Below are 16,988 nucleotides of genomic sequence, written 5' to 3'. Positions count from 1 at the left end.
GTAAAAGAAATCGCACTACGAAACTGAAGTTAGGGAATTTTTATTTAGTGATTTTACTACACTGAATCGTGTACATGATAAGAATTATTAATTTTTCTTTAATTTGAAATGGATTTTTAGTCACAAAACCCTATAGCATCGCTGGTCCCCCGATTTTATTCACAAGTAATAAAACCAGCAGCCTATAGATTAATTTTTCTCAATATTAATATTTAGGCGAATAGTTTCACAGATGGGAAGTAAACAATTTAAATTATAAATGCCCTATTATAATTAAGGTGAAAAATTAATACATTTTTGTATTATCAATCTTTTCTAATTAATCACAGCCAAATTAACAATCTATCAACAAAAAAGACAAAGGTGGTAGTTTGTAACAAAATGGAGGAAATAAATCTTAAGAAAGAGAGAGATTGGAAAATTGTACATTTTTACTTCTCAAAATAAATCCGTATTTTTGGTTGAATATAGACTGGTTTAGCCAGATAATTTACAACTCTAAGCCAGAAAAAGATAAAAATAGAATTTGTCTAAAATATATTTTCAATAAATATAATATTTCCTTACCATTTCTGTATACAGCATCATATAAAAATATAAATTTGTACAAAACAATAAAAAATATGAGAACTAAGCGACCTGTTGCGTAAACCATTCTATAACTTTTTGATTGAAATCAATTGCGCTATGTATACCAAAATAAAATAAAAAATTGGTACGGAATATGAAAAATTCAAAACGTTTTTACAAAAGAGAATATTGGTTAAACCAGTCTAGATAAATTACGGATTTAATATAGATCTATATATTGTAAAGTCCCAAGAAATATAATAAAACGTCTATATACAATAATTATCGCCAACAACAACTAACAACACTAATATAAAGTTGACTTAATTTTTTTCTAATCATTTCTTCTAAAGGGGCAGGGTGGTTAATTTTTTTTTCTTAAACACCCATAAACAAATCATTTTCCTATTTAAAACAATTTTATCCTATATACATTGATAACTTATTTATAAGTAAACTGACAAAGACAAAAAGCCCTTCAATATTTTGTCAGAAAAAATGGAAGCCAGCCATTAGTAAACTTACTATTTCTTTTCGTTTTAATATTCTTAATTGACTATATAATTTGACCAGGTCAATATATATCTTACCTATAAGCTATAATACAGACACACTCACGCACAGGTTTACTACTTTGTGGGGAAAGGAATGCGGGAAATTTTTTCAAGGGGAATAAAACATGATCTGATTAGATCGCTAATGTATCTTAATACCCACTACCATAAATAACAATAAAATTTCCTAAATAAAACTCATTCGTATACCCTTCTACTTTTATCTATATTTTACGGTAACCACCTTGAGAGTTTTGCAAAATTTTAAAGCAACCGAGTAGATTACTCGGTGAGGAAAAAACTTTGTTTTATTAAAAACCCTTTAAACAAATTAAAGATTTAACTATGGAGAAAAAGGAAGGAGTCATAAAATAATAACAATTTTTATAGAGTCACCGAGATTCCGGAGGGATGACAAAAAAGGGGGTTGTTCTTCCACTGTACTGAATTAAAAACCTCCAATTCCCCAGTTGGCGTCATTATGCCAACTATTAACCCCCTTGCAGCCTTTACATCAGTCCCACTCTTCGGTTGCATTAGGTTGAAACACGTTAAAACAGTTATACAAAACGACTCCCGAAAATTTTCTCCATAATTTAACAGATTTTCTTATCTCTTTTTTACTACCACAACATCAATGCTAAAGGATAGAATAAAAAGTAAAAGTAAAATGGCTGGATACCTTTTTTTATTTATATAAAAAAAATTTATAGTTATAGTCTTGTGGGCACTATAGGTAAAATATCAGATAGAAGTTTTTAGAAGCACTGGTTACAGGTTCTACCATTTAAATTAAAATAAAAGTGCGTTTTGCCAATCTCTTAAAGATATAATAATAAAAACAAGTTTTTTCACAAATCCATTTATCAACTAATCTATAAGAAATTGCCTTCTCTTTCTTATATATTACTAAGCAACAGAGGAAAAAAAGCGAATATACACGTTTTATCTTTTAATCTCTAGATTTGGTCCAAGGGGAATTAGAAGCTAGGCCTATAATGGCTAATGATTTATGCTTTGGAATAGATGAAATATGAAATGATGAATTTATAATATTAGGGCATATACAGGCCCAAATATTATAGGGAAGAAACGAAAAAGATGCAAATTAGACGACAGGGGATCAAAGGGTGTGTAATGTAATCACAGACACGCAAAAAAAATGGAATGCTATCTACGAATAATATAATAATAATACTGCTGCCCCAAGTAACAGTCACAACTCTAATAAAAATCTCCCTAAATATAATATATATATTTTTTAAGACCCATCATAGGGACATTTCTCCCAACTTTTTGGACACGAAAAAAATGAGACCCGAAATAGAACTTTTCTATCAATGCCGATTTTTTTCCTACTTTTTAAATACCATTTCAATGATACATTACTCAAGCTGCATGTATTTAAAGCCCTAATCAATTTGGCTGGGAATTTTTAATTTTTTTTTATATTCTTATTGCTTAAAAATGTTCAGTTCATTTAAGTGTGAATACGGCTTTCCCTTCATACTAAAGAAAGCTGGATAGTTTGTATTAAAATTTTGTTCAATTTTTTTTCACAAAGCCCCCTTTTTAAAACGTTTATCATTAAGGTATAGTTTTATAAAGGGTTTTTCGTTCAACAGGGTGGAAAGAAATTTGGCCTAAATGGCGATTAAAATTTCCAGTCAAATGAACTATTATTTTTCGTTTTACCAGCTAGGTGAAATTTTATAAATGGTTACTTTTTTCATAATACCCTCATTTTTCTCTCTCTTTCTCTAAAATGGACCTTTTTGTATGGAACAATAAACTCTTATTTTTATATAGTTGTTGAGCGTTTTGAGCTTGACTCATTTTGTTTCAACTTTATTTTCTGGCCAAGTTCCCGCGACTCTGGCTTCTTTTGATTGGTCCGTCGGACGTATCGTGGGCAGACATTTTGGACTGCAGTCCATCCCCTCGACTGCGACTACGTGGCATTGTCGAATGATTCAGTCCCAAAGCGGACTGCCATTCCCCCCTACTACGACTTAATTTGGACCCTGACAAGTCTATGTAGGAAGAAGACAGGCCTGAATGGATGAAAAAGGAGGGAGAGTATTCATCAAATTAAGATAGATTTCATGCATTATGGGTTCAGGATAAGAGATATGGTGGAGCTTGTACCATTAAAGTATGGAACATCCCCCACAGGGTGATAAATTAAATCTTTAATCTACTCTTTACTACTGGACAAATGTGTCCTTTTTGAAAACTTCAGCTCTTAAGATATTGCAATTTTATAGCTTACCAATGAAAAAGTATTCGCCAGATTTTAAGATTTAATATGGTACTCAATTCCACCATTTAAGGTCTTGCGGTAATTAGGTTCCGAAGAGTCTCTTACAGAGTATTAGGTCTATTATAAGACAGAATGAATTTCCATGCTTTCATAAGAGGGTAAGGTGTAAGTTATTAGGTAAAACAAACTAAACGCTCCGTATATAGAGTATATCACAAACTAGAAGTTCATTCTCAAAGATCATGCCCCTCGTCATGCGTCAAGTCTGAAATGTCTGCGAAAATGTTTACATAAATTAACTTGGACCCTGGTTTTACGTTAGTTAAATACAAAGGAATCGTTTATAAAAAGGTCAGCAACATGCTAGCGTTAAATGAAATGCCAACTAAATAAAAACCAAAATGATTTCCAAGAAACTGAGACAATTTCCCTTCAAGTGAACCAAGTGGTAATGGAAGTGAAGCCAACACAGTTCTTAACCAGGAAATTTGAGAAGGGTTGCGGGTACTCATGCTGTGACTGATTAACTAAGGTATGCCAGCTAATAAAATCAAAGTACATTACCTTCTCCTTTACTTCTAGATCTTCTCAGTGCACCATCCCCAGCCGCAGGCATACTTTGCCTAGCTGCCCGAATTTCTCGACCTCTTTTATCAATCTGTAGCTTATCAGGGCGGACGAAAATACCAAATCTTGGTTTGCATTGAAAATATCGAAATCCATTCACAGATCCATCATTCTTGCCTATTGGGAACAATAAGTGTTAAATTAAATTCAAATGTTAAAGGTAGACCGGGTGGAAGCAATGATTGAGAAAATGGCAGAATAGAGTCTCGTTCTATGTCTTAAATTTGACATAGTTTACCAGTACTGACCATTTCCCTCAATCGAGAACGTGGATATGTATTTTTTCTTTAAGTTTTACCTGTTGGGGTATCTAGTTCAATGCCAGCCCATACACCAGGAGAGAAATGAGTGTTTCCTAAATAAGCTACCATTCCACGCTTATTGTAGGGGCTAATTGATACACTCTCGCCAACAACGAGCCAAGCAGGCAGTGATACATCGCCAACACTTGAATGCAAATCGGCTTTGCTCCCAAAAGAGCTGACGCTTGTGCTGTCTTCTTGGTCTAGTTAAAAACTCTCGTTTAATTAAAGTAAAAGCAGAATAAGCATAGGATATAGCCACTAACCCGTCCCAATGTCTTCAACTCCTTGATGAGAAATTTCCGAAACATTTTCAATTTCATCATCTGTATTTGGCTGACATTGCTGCTGTTCAACATCAATTTTGAGCAGGTTAAGTTCCCCTAAGCGGGCTCTCATTTCCATTTGTTCATCTCTGGGTTTAACAAAGGAAGAGCTAGTCACGCATGGGTAAGAAGCGCGGTGAGAGACAAATTGATTTATGGATGCTCGGTTTTGCCTCAGCTCAATGGTGTATTTCTACATTGCGCAAAAAACGAAAATTATTTATAGTTAAATGGTTTAAAAAACAGTTGCATACTTGTTCTTCTTGGTTTTCATCTTCCACTTCCTCAGGAATGCTATCGTTGGAATGAGCTTCAGCAATTGGACTTTCAATAACAGACTTTGCGGGAATTGTGGTAGTTGCGAGTGGTTCGGATGGGGCTTCTTTCTCCAAAATATTTTCACTGCTAGAACTTTACCAGAGGATTAAACTGTTTCATCAAAAATAATTGCTACTTGCAAATAGACCCTTACCCAACAGAGCCATTGTAGAGTCTGCAAGAGTCAGAGGCTTCAGGCGTCATTACATCTAGTAATGCACCAACACTCCTAAGAGAAAAAGAATCTTCGCTAGGTGTAGCGGACATTCCCTGAGATCCCCCATAGCCGGAGGAGACAATACTGGGAGTTCCAACTTTATTACTTGTCTATTAAAAAGTGTATAAATTATTACAATGTTATTTTTTAAAAACTCGACAAAAAATACTCACTTGGTAGCCTAATAGACTATCACAAGTTCCAGAATGTTTCATTAAACTTGAATTTTCAAAATCGGCAGTTGTTTCTCTAGTTTCTTCAGCAAGAATTTCAGAATCAGGATTTTTCTCTGATTTGTCCATTTCCACAATCGAGTTATTCGTTTGGAATGGTTGATAGGACTCGAATTCCGTAAATTCTTCCTCCTCCTCCTCCTCCTTATCTGAAACTTCTACCGTAGCTTCGATGGGTGCATTCTTCGAGATATTCTTGTTGAATGACTCATCCTCAGTGGCAGACTTCAAAATATGAGAAAAACGTTTAGTTGGATTTTTATAACTGCAGTAACATAAGCCAGCAGAAAAATAACCAACTTCTTCAGATTCCTCCTTTTCAAGAAGAGGTTTAACTTGACAACTGTTGATCTCTTCCAGTAGAGTCCTCATGGGTTTGACTAGTTTGGTTGGTTGGCTGGCTGGGCTCATGCTGCTCAAGGGAGAAGCTAAGAAACGCAGCGTGTTGCCAATAAGATAGAGACAGACAAAAGTTACAGTTGTTACTTTGTGCCACCCATTGATTTTCAACATTATACAACAGGTTCAGATTCTATTTTGCCCATTATCAACGTTTAGGAAAACAAAAACTCAAACTGTATGCTCAAAATAATTATACAGCCATGAAAAGTGTGACAAATTATTTGGGCAAAATAAAATCGCTGCACAATCAATAACAAATAACTCATGCTTAAGTTAAAGATTTAAAAATTCAGAGCGATACTATAATAACACTCCAAAGTAATGATAAATATTTAGAATGCTAAATTAAATAAGTATATGGAGGTAAAATTTATTGACCATGGTAAAAATTCATATTATTATAAGTATATGGAGGATTGGATTTAAAAAAAAAGCAGGTAGCATATTAGTACCACAGTTGGCCCATTTGGTGTAAAATTGGAAATAATAAGCGAGTAAAAAAGGATTTGCTTTGTTCTTTCACCAATATAGAAGCCATGCGGGCTATGGTTTTATATCTACAGGTTTTTATACACAAATAGCTTAAGCGGAAAGGCACTAAACCAAAAAATATGTTGGAACATAAAACTATACTGGATTTGGCATTTCCGGGACTTACAATGATTACGGATCAAATATTAATGATAAAAGCAAAGGGGGGGGGGGGGGGGTGATAGATTTTAAAAGCCCACAACTGTAAGACATACATTTAGACATTGTGGCTTGTCGAAGACTGAGATTCAGATTGAAATTGAGGTTCAAGAAGGTTGGTCGAGCTGCAAGAGAAAATAATGTATCCGCTAGTAGTAGAAGAAGTTTCTTGTTTCTCAAAAAACACCATAAAAAGGAAAGGCTTGTATTGAGAGAGATAGAGGTAGCGAGAGATGAAAAGGCATAGAATGAAAGAGAAGTAGGGCAATTGTAGAAACTATTTAGGGTATATCCCCATCAATATTTGATTTTTAAAATAAGAAGCCTGAAAAAAATATCAACCTTCAAAAACAATTCCACTGATTTGCAGGTTTTATTATTTTTGATGAGAAAATAATATTTCATCGACTATCTAGACCCATAGTTTTTGAATAAATTGTTAAGCCCAATCAATAGAATAAAAGTAGGAAGTGAAAGAGATAGAACAGCACAGAGAAGAATCCCGTAAAGCAAAAAGTGTGTTATAATTGGCGACCCCTGGAAAGGAAGAAGTTCAATAACTCTGCTGTTCATGCAAATTTGTATTGAACCACTATGGATATTATCGAAAAGCCAACCGATAAGTTACAAATTAGTTAGCTAATCTACGGGAGTTTCTTTTTTAGTATAATTTACAGCGTTTCTATTATCACGAAAAGCACACACCACAAATGTACCTTTAAAATCGGCACCGAAGGCTACCTGATATTAGAGGTCACCAATTGTGAACAAGAATTGTTTGGATCCAACAAAAATTTTGGTGTACATGTATAATTGCTTGTGTGCTTGTGTGCAGTGGGGGTGAACGAGCCCTACCTACTAAGCCAAAGGGACTACTGGGGCCGACGGCGGCACTACTGCCCCCTACTGACGCAGACTTACTCTCCTTAGCTAGGAGGGCGACTTGACTCTTAGCCGCTTCAAACAAAGAATTAGAGCCACGGCGAAGGCGCTCTAGACTGTCAAAAGAATGTGAAGATAAATCGTGGACAGAATCAGAACGCAGATGTTCATCTAGCTTGCTACTCGGAGAAGACTCCATACGTATAATCTGTTCAGAAAATAATGATACAATTTCTAAAGACAAGGAATGATCAATGTGCGTACTTGGGCAATGTTGGGAACACTGGCAGTTTTTCGCAGTGGCCTACCATGAGCTGCCAGTAGCTCTTTAACCGCCACTTCCTGTAATTAGCTCTGTTTAGAACTCGATACTTGAAAGATATTTATGTAAAATTATACCTGTCTCAGCCTATCTAATGTTAAAATACTTTCAACAGCTGAGACCCCTCTTGTGTACTTTTCAATGTAACTTTCCCCATCGCTTGTGGCAGAATCTTCGCCAGAAGCAGCCATGAGAGCCAAAGCTTCTCGATCTTCAGGATCTTCCGATGCCTAATTGATTGAGGCAATTTAACTTCCTCAAAAAAAGAATATACACATAAATTTAAAGACTATATCTTTACTTTTGGGATGTTTGCAACCACTTCGTAGGTTACTCCAGTACTCGTCAAGATATCTTGCCAAACAATTTTTTTCTTTATTCGTTCGGCGATGGACTGTCTTTTGTAGACATTTATGGACAGCCTTTTTCGCAAAATTAGATCCATGGTGGCCGGATGCGTTAGTCTAATGCTAGCTTTCAAAATCAGGTACACCCGCTCATTTGGCGGGGTGGCTCGGTTCAAGAGGATGGAATCGTGAATGGACGAATCCCAAGCAGCCATAGCACAAACCTAAAAGAGATACGAAAAAGTATATCCTTGAAAGAATAGGCAAAGCTAATAATTATTGGTGCTTACATCTTTCTCAAAATGTTTGAGAATTGGCAGATTGTAAAGTTTACTACCATGCTCTTTAGGCAGGATGGAATTTGTGCCAGCAACGTGAACTCCTTCATTCTCTTCACCAACTGGCACTCCCATATCGTCGGCTAATAAATTAAGATCAAGAGTAAATTATAACAATTGAAATTTATTGTTTGGTGTTTAGCTTAATAACAAACCATTTAAGTCTAAGAATATGACTGGAATATGATGTTCCATTCCAGCTTGAGGTTCCCAGTCTGCAGGAGCACCAGGAATACCGGATCTAGGAGCGGGAACTAAGACTGCATTTCTCTCTTCAGTTAAGCAAACCCAACTATCGATTAAGCTTTGCTCCCGCTCAATATCTTCCTCGCTTTTATCTAATGAACAAAATTCATTGGTAACAGGCACCGACTAATGAGTAGGTTGCAACAAGCAACTTTGCAAACCTTGTTTGTTTATCATTTTTTGTATCTGCTCATCTAGATATTCCCTCCTTCTCATGAGAGCTTCGGACCACTTCTCTCTCAAAAGACTAAGATCTTCTTCTTGGTAGGAGTCAAGGGCTTTTTGTAGCTTAACGCGCGAGCAAATGCATCCAATAGCTACACTGGTTATAGCTTCACAGATTATGGGAAGAGTTCCGGAGTTAGATACTGGTTGAACTCTAACTATCACCCGCCTCTGTTGGCCTTGGCGTAGCTGATAAATTCCACCAGTAAGGGTGTCTGGTTTAGAAACAACTTCAACTGGAGCATACTCTCCTGTGGGAATGTGAGTCATAACATTTTATATAAATTTTTCCAAAGAAAATAAATAATTACCATTGTCGTTGATTTCAAGGATATCAACCCATAATTCAATTTTCCTGGTGAGTTCAGCCCAGCGATCGGCTAAGGATCGTGACCTTTGCTGTTGAGCGTCAACTTCCCAACCCGGTTTTGCCGAACTGAAACCAGCACTGCGATGACCCCACACTTCAATCGAAAGTGCCCCTTCAGAGCAATGTTCAATGAACTCTTCATTTACATTAACTATGAAATCCTATGGACATTGAATTTTAACAATTCAAATAAATTTTTAAATAAAAAGAAAGGGAAAAAGTATGTGGTTTTGCTGACCTTAACGTGGTCAAATTTAAAGGTCAGATTTTCTTTTCCTTTCCTGGTTGGTGGATATTCAGGATTGACAACAGGTGCAACGACAATTGCTTCAGGATAGGCCCAAAAACTGTACTGACAGAAGACAAAATTTGAAAGAGAAGGAGGTAGTCCTGCCGCCGCCTTAATGGTAACTCGAACTGTAACTTGGCGTCCAACAGTAACATCTTCACTGTCCTCGGACACATCAATAGTTGAGCTGTCTAACCGATCTGGTATTGATCCAGACACTCTACAGAGTTCTACATGAAGCCTCCCTGCCACCTGTTAAAAATAACGTAAATGGTATTACAATAATAAGGAAATTCTTAAAATATATCACACCTCTCCTTGCTGACTGATTATAGGAACTTGATAGTTGAGTTTCACATCGTGAAACAAAACCTCCAGAAAAATATTAGCCACTCCTATTAAATTATGGTTTTCTTGCGATTCATAAAAAGGGTCCAATGCTTTGGAACCAGCATCCTCCTTAATACAAAAAATTTTATACATAGATAAATGGTAGTACTTCAAAACTGAATATAAATTTACATACTTTGCCAATATCAAAGTTCTTCTCTTTTTGTTCTTCATACATTTCCCTCATATCAATAAGTTTATTTTCAAGTTTTTCCATGGACCAAACTTGACTTCCTTTGTTTTTCCTTTTAACTAAGATAGCTGGTTCACTGACAAATGAGCCTTTCTTTCGATTGGGACTTAAATTGGCAGCGGGAATTTGTAGTGTAACTTTGAACTCTGTCCTTTTACCCATTTCATCAGATAAGAAATTGGCTTCTCTAACAAGGCCATTGGCCCGAACTATATCGCCTCGGAGTTTGGCTAAGCTTTTTCGGAATAGTTCATCTCTGAAAAACAAACAATGATTTATTTTATATGGTCACTTAAGCAACTGAGTGTTACCTTTCTTTGGCCCATTTATCCATTCTCGATTGAACACTAGGACTCGGCAGTCCAGTAGGCGTCATATTTTTGCCTATTATACCAAGAGGATCAAAAGTGCCCATAGAATAGGGTGCATATGGTGTACTGGGTGACATTTGGTTTCTTAACATTTGCAATTGCTTTTCGTACATTTGTCGCTGTTTTTCTAATGCATCTGGTTGAAAAATGTGGAATGTAGAGAATATTTACGTAAAAATGAAAATAAAAAATTATCATACTGTGTTTATCTTCTTCGTGTTGTTTTTCCAGAGTTTTCATGGCGTTTTGAATGGGGTCATTACTAAGTTCATTCATCATAAGTTCTTCTCTGGCAAATTCGTAATCAATGAGTCTTTCAGGGGTGGAAGCGTTGGGAGCTATTTACGAAATAAAAATTTTCTACGCAACTCCACTGGATTGAAATTATAATGTTACAAAATGACAAACTTACAAGCAGTTTTAGGGCAGTTAACTCTGAAAAAATGATTATTTCCCCATAGAAGACGATCACCGTGTTTAAGTGGAGTTTTTTCCGTTATGACAGATCCATTCACGCAAGTACGAGCCCCTTCAATTGGCCATATATAAATATCAGCATTTTCTATAGTAATTAGACAATGTTCAGGCATGATTCCTAAACCGCTCAATTGAATATCTTGCTCTCTAGAGGCTGCGCTACGACCAACTAAAGTAAGATCCTATATTTGATATAATAACAATTAAAGTTGAATTAATCAAAATAAATATTATTTAAGCTCACTTTTAAGTAATAGACTAGTAGTTCGTTAAGGGAAGGATCCGCATTAAGGTTTACAAGGTAATATTTGTCTTGTTCTACTTTAATTCCAGAAGCTTGGACAGATATTCCCATTTTCTCCAGAGCTTGTTGTCTTTCCTATTTTACAGAAAACAGTCAGGAATTGTTCACGTAAAATGGAAATTAAGTAGGCAAATTAACTTACTTGGTGTATCTTTTCTGTTTTGGTAAGTTTCTCTTCCCATGTTTGAGACATTTCCTGCATAAGCTTCTCCGATTCTACAAGTCTTTCTTTGAGAACATCTTGTTGCTATAAGAAATAAAATATTAAAAGTTCTATAAATGCCACTCCTTAAAATTGAAAACAAGAAACCCTACAAAACTTACAGCTGCGTGTTTCAGTTGTTCGCGAAGCATTTCTACTTCCTCTCTCAATTCTCGTATGATCCTGGCATTAGGATCTTCATTGATAACCGCATGATTGACTATTCGTTTCGCTCTGTCAGCATATCTCAGAGTAGAGAGCGTTTCTTCATAGTTATCAGCTGCGGGACTAATGGTGGCGACCATCACAGTTCTACTATTTCCACCTAAGTTATCCTAAAGAAATATAACGATGAGATTATTAATTACTTTTATTTCTTAGAGAGAAAAAAATAAATCAAAATAGATACATACTTTTAATAGCCACGTAAGAACAGAATCTCGGTATGGAACAAACTTTGTATCTTTTATTTTACCAGCAGATTGATCTGCTAGTTTGGAGATCACCAAACCTAAAGTAGTTAAAGATCTACATAGAAGAGAAATATACAATAAAAATATCAAGTTTTAATAAGAGTGGGCTTAACAAAAAAATTTTCATTTTGTCTTTACTTATTTATATTAGACCCTTCTTTTAATCTCTCTCCAACTGCACCAGTTTTTACAGCCCTTTCGCTTCCAGCTAAATCCACCAAACTCATTTTGGAAGCTTTTTCACCCGTCACCTTTAATTAAACACACATTTTCTTTTATCACAAAGGGATATACTTTTTTTAAAAACCTTTTCTTAAACTATAAGTACTTTAAATGTTTAGCACTTTTATTTTAACTATTCTTGGCGCATTGAAAAAACGCCAGTAGAAGTGTCCCACCCCGCTCACACAGCTGCTTTACTGTTGAGTTAAGCCCACAGGGGTAATTATCAAAAAATTCGAAATGCTGAATTTTCATCGTTTTCCTAACAAAATCGAAACTAAAAGATTGGATCGCACTTTCGGTCTATATGCCTGGAGCATGACATGACTCTTTAAAAAGGTTTAAAACCATAAAATAAAACTTATTTTTCCAATAATAAATGAAAAAGTATATAGAACTTAACAAAAACGGATGGAGGCAGGCGGGCGAAATTTTCTGACCTAATGAAAAAGAATGTGGAGAAGAGTTCCTTAAACTATAATTTAAGACATAAAAGAGGGCTTGTATCCTAGAAGGCGAAGCTCATAGGGGTTCCAGTAATCCCAGAATTATTAATGACCTTTGACCAAAAGAAAGCAAGTCAAAACTGTACATCTGGCTAGAATAGCTAAAAAAAAAAAAGCCCGATGCTAGTTAGAAAAGACAGTAAGTAACGCGATATGGCTTCTTCTCTTGGTGACTTCTCCCACCCAGACAGGTAATTAAAGGGGTGGATGGCTCTATCCACGTTTGTATTTTCACAGCGTTAGCATTGTTATGGTTAGGTGGACTCTGTGGAGGATTATTAGACACCATACATGGGCATCGCTAGGGGGGGAAGAGGTTGGCTGATTGTATCCGGTAAGTCCTATTTACTTTTGCAAAACTAGTGCGAACTGGCAATTTTCAAGAATAGCGCCCCCTCCTATATATTTGTTTTGATTGTGCTATAACATAGTATTTTTCGACAGGAATCTATTGCCGTTAAAATTATTTTTCGAAAATGTAGGCGCATGGCGTCTCCCCAACCCCATTGTACCGGTGAAGGTGATAAGATGGAGAGGGTATCAACTTACGCCGGACTGAAGATCGGTTATGGAACACGTGAGGATGATATTGAAAACGGCGTGAGATCGACTGGACTCGCTGTTCATGTTGGTGGCTGCCACAGTTCTGGATTTGTTACCTTCCCCCATTAAATTATCTATAGCCTAGACGCAGGTGCCACGGTAAATAAAATATAAAAAGGTCATTATTACTGAGCCCAACCTTAAAAAAATTAACTAGAAAGAGATAAATAGGGTACCTCGTAATTTGAAACCGCGAGTGTGGAGAGGCCATCCACATAGGGACCCAGTATATTGTGTTCCCTCACCTTCAAGTTTTGTTTATTCCTGATATAAAGCATAAGAGAAAGAAAAAATATTTAGACAGGTATATAGGTGTTTTTTCCCCACGGGGAAATAACCCCTCTGGAGGGTCTTCTCGAAAAAGAATAACTCGAAGAAAAAAAATGAGTTGTTTATCGTCAATGCGATCCGATTCGGCTGTAACGGTGTTCTTTTTCAAGTAGGAAACGCCAACGAGTTACTTATTTTATGGACAGGGAACGAACATTTAGATCGCTGTAAAAGGGGCACATTGAAAAAGACATCGTACCCTTTGGGGTCCAAAAGGTCGTGCACTTTTTCGTTATAAATCTCCATATATGAGACTTCGACTTTGTACGTGGTGCTGGGGTCCCGTTCCTGGTTACTGGCTATTTTTTCGAAGAGGGTGTCACAAAGTCTAGGAATGAGACCCTTATTGTCCTCGGAGCCCATCATCGTAAATGATTTCCCCGAACCTGCGTAATCGATGTTTATTAATTGGGAGATTTTATTTGAGAGGGGCTCGTTAATTTTAATGAGAAATAAAATACCCACCCGTTTGACCGTAGGCAAATATACACGCGTTGTAGCCTTCGAAAGCGTTGGCCAAAATATCGTCTCCCAGCTCCCGGTAAACTGTCTCTTGGCTGGCATAATGGTCATCTTTCTCGTTATACGACCACAAACAAGAGTCGAACGCGAATGTCTAGTGGGGCGGAGAGAGAAAAGGGGACGTTAAAATCGTCTCATTAAATAAGGAGACCCGGTAAACGGCCCTCTTAATCCAATTAAGATTAGTTTTTGCGTCGAGTAATTACGGAATCTTGTTTTTATTACCTTTGGCGGTTTCCGACTACGTAAATCCGGTAGATAATTGAAATAACCGAGAAAATAGACGAAGAAAAAATGCGTTAATGGATGGAAAGCAAGGACGTTGCGGTTATTAATAGTCTCACGTAATTAAAACAAGTACTTTCGTTAATTTATTCCCTGGACTACAAAAGGACTTTAATCAACAGTCAAAGGAGAGAAAAAATTTGGTTATGTGCCACAAAGTAAGTGGCTGTGCCATAACCATATATGTGTTTAGGCCCAGGGGCCATTCCGTCCTTATCTAGGGGAGTGCTAACCTTCTCTCCTTTCATACAACACAACTTCCATAAAGGAGCCGACCTCTTTATATAGTCCCTCTTTCTACGTTAGCGTTTTCTTCTATATCAGCCGCTCTCCAATTGAAATATCACTGTTTCTCGCAAAGAAATCAGCCTTTTCAGGATGACGATATACAGGTTCTAATATTGGTATGATTTTATTAAAAAAATATTGTCAGAAAACGTTTAAAATTTATACGAAATGTAAAGAAAATATCAGAGGATCTACTATAGTGTAGTTACCCACCTACACCCCCCCCCCAGCCGAGATATACGTTGCGTCATTCAACAGAAGGGGAATAGAAAGGGGGGCGTTCATAAAATATTTACGCAAACTGAATTTCGTGCGTGCTACCGTTCGATATAATATATTTCGCGTGTCATAAGAATTGGTTTCTCTTAGTATTGTCTTGAAGAAAAAACAACTACATTTACTAGCCTGGACTATTAATATCTCAGACTGGGCAATTACTATCCAGTTTTTGACCTATTGCACCAATTTTTATATGCTGCATATATTTTCACTGTGTTCTTTTCAAAGCGATAATTTCCCAAGGGCCCTGAACATATGCCTGTTTTAATCACGTGTGACAAAAACAAAATTGTATTGGTATTTCTCACCAATGTTCTCCTTTGGTTGAACTAGGGTGATTTAAAATGGTTTGTTTTTCTGACATTTCAACTACACACTGGGTACCAAGCTCAATTTCTACAAAGGAGGAAACAATATTGTCAAGAATAAGTTCACTCTTGCAGGAAATTTTATGTTTGATTTGTTAAGCTTCAAGAAACAATGTACATGTACATTAAACTAGTTCAGAAATTTAATTCTTTTTATGCTTTTGACCTCATCCAAGCAAATTATACAACTGTCTGTAGCAGTTTCTAAACTGATATTCAAATTAACCAAATTTTTATAAATTACATACTTCAGTGCCTTCTTAGCATAAAGTGTATAGAAATTACACTGTTCATCTGGCATTGATTAATGGTTAATAAAGGGTTAATTTATTAAGTATTAGGCCATTATCTTCCCATATAACAAATAGGCCTTCAAGTGCTTTAGAGCAGAAATCAGTAATTTCTTAAAAGTAGCAGCTGCCTATCACTGCACCAAAATGTGTAAACCATCTTGTAGGTTTACTTAAAAATCAGGTAAAAAAAATTAAACGTGAGTGATATTAATATGAGAAAGAAATTCGACCTAAAAAATTAAAGATTACGTAGAATTGTGATGTAAGTTCAGGCCTAGGGCCGCAGGTCAAGCAAAAAAGATCAGTAGCATTCACTTTTAGTAGATGATCAACTGACTCACCTCGCCTATTGAAGGGACGAACCCGGACGGCCACTTTTACCTTGTCCGTCGCCATTTTGCAATAGTTTTTTCAATACATACACACTTTCAAAATTTAATCACTTCGACACATATTTAAATACAAAAAATAATAATTTACATCATAAAACACATTAAGTTACTTAGATTTTTGGCGCGTTTCGACGGAAAATTCAGCACGGTCGCCATATTGCATTGCAGGTTTGTCAGAAACAAATCAAAGCTATCCGGATTCCGAAAAAACTTTTACCAAAATCCTTGTTAGAAAAAAATAAATAAAACCAGATATATATTTTATAAATGTTCATAAGTTTTAATAAGTGTTTTTTACTTTATTTCTAGTAATAGTGTTTTTTTATAATTTAAATTATTTTTACCCGTTTTTAAACAACTGACTAACCATTGAAATCTCATAGGCAACTAGAATGCTGCCGCCTACGGCCGAGCTTGTCGCCAGTTCGTTTTGAACCTTCAGCCAATGAGAGGCCGTAGAGTGGTTCCACCAAGGAGGATAATAATGACGTCAGTCATCGGAAAACCCGACTCTTCCAGCCGATGACTTCGGTGAGTAACCGATGAGCATCGTGACGTCAAAACCGGAAACACGAAAAAGCGTACAGTAGGAAACCAATGTCAGCGATTACTAATCGGTGAGTCCGATGAGCGCTGCTGAACGTACCCTAGGTGACGTTATTCCAGGGATCCTATATGTTAGAAAGATATGAGGTGAGGGACGAAAATGGGAGCGCCGTCGGTGGGTCATGCGCGATAGAGAATCCGTCTTTAGATTCCGTCAAGGACAAAATATGGAGGAAGCACCGCCAAAATTTGTCCTTGAGGGAATAGAAACAAGACGTCCCACGTTTAGAGGCTCTCTAGTCTTAATATCGACGGCGCGGGCTGGCCGGAGGGCTACCTATCCTTCTAACATATTGGCTATTCTCTCTGGTGACAATAAATTCTTGGCAGAAGTTCGCGAACCACTCTTTGAGCTCTGATTGG

At 36.5% G+C, this 16,988-nt stretch overlaps 1 protein-coding gene and 1 non-coding gene across 5 annotated transcripts; both read right to left on the bottom strand.

The window, feature by feature from the left end:
* Window positions 1-24: 24 nt before the first annotated feature.
* Khc-73 (Kinesin heavy chain 73) lies at window positions 25-16,194 on the bottom strand. 4 transcript variants are annotated; one of them, XM_090178554.1, is made up of 35 exons: window positions 15,969-16,193; window positions 15,275-15,362; window positions 14,340-14,355; window positions 14,058-14,208; window positions 13,792-13,978; window positions 13,439-13,526; window positions 13,209-13,343; window positions 12,070-12,182; window positions 11,872-11,986; window positions 11,581-11,793; window positions 11,399-11,503; window positions 11,197-11,331; window positions 10,888-11,134; window positions 10,676-10,813; window positions 10,416-10,611; window positions 10,048-10,360; window positions 9,834-9,980; window positions 9,471-9,773; window positions 9,174-9,393; window positions 8,799-9,113; window positions 8,547-8,729; window positions 8,344-8,474; window positions 8,008-8,277; window positions 7,784-7,936; window positions 7,649-7,726; window positions 7,358-7,592; window positions 6,559-6,627; window positions 5,711-5,838; window positions 5,351-5,635; window positions 5,115-5,287; window positions 4,897-5,053; window positions 4,583-4,835; window positions 4,313-4,519; window positions 3,952-4,131; window positions 25-3,178 (listed from the first exon to the last, which is right to left on the bottom strand). In XM_090178554.1, exons 1-35 carry the CDS (start codon window positions 16,021-16,023, stop codon window positions 2,973-2,975), a joined length of 5,988 nt encoding a protein of 1,995 aa, XP_090034680.1. In that variant the 5' UTR covers window positions 16,024-16,193; the 3' UTR covers window positions 25-2,972. The 4 variants fall into 4 exon arrangements, with proteins under 4 accessions (XP_090034680.1, XP_090034681.1, XP_090034682.1 ...); XM_090178555.1 differs by having other exon boundaries at window positions 7,424-7,592; XM_090178557.1 differs by lacking the exon at window positions 25-3,178 and adding an exon at window positions 3,185-3,661 and having other exon boundaries at window positions 15,969-16,194.
* On the bottom strand, window positions 14,532-14,654 carry LOC149941491 (U6atac minor spliceosomal RNA). Its single transcript, XR_016481785.1, has one exon. It is a non-coding gene; the product is annotated as a U6atac minor spliceosomal RNA (small nuclear RNA).
* Window positions 16,195-16,988: the final 794 nt, after the last annotated feature.

Source organism: Leiobunum rupestre, chromosome 6, assembly GCF_980474605.1.
Source record: "Leiobunum rupestre chromosome 6, qqLeiRupe1.1.hap1, whole genome shotgun sequence".
Classification (NCBI taxonomy): domain Eukaryota; kingdom Metazoa; phylum Arthropoda; class Arachnida; order Opiliones; family Sclerosomatidae; genus Leiobunum; species Leiobunum rupestre.
The sequence above is the reverse complement of the archived record's forward strand: the minus strand, read 5'-3'. Positions and strand labels throughout refer to the sequence as shown.

Coding starts and splice junctions, on each gene's coding strand:
- Khc-73 (XM_090178554.1), bottom strand. CDS start 16,023: ATGGCGACGGACAAGGTAAAAGTGGCCGTCCGGGTTCGTCCCTTCAAT. Junction 10,814..10,887: donor TAACTGCCCTAAAACTGCTT/GTAAGTTTGTCA, acceptor TTTCGTAAATAG/CTCCCAACGCTTCCACCCCT. Junction 5,054..5,114: donor CTCTACAATGGCTCTGTTGG/GTAAGGGTCTAT, acceptor CCTCTGGTAAAG/TTCTAGCAGTGAAAATATTT.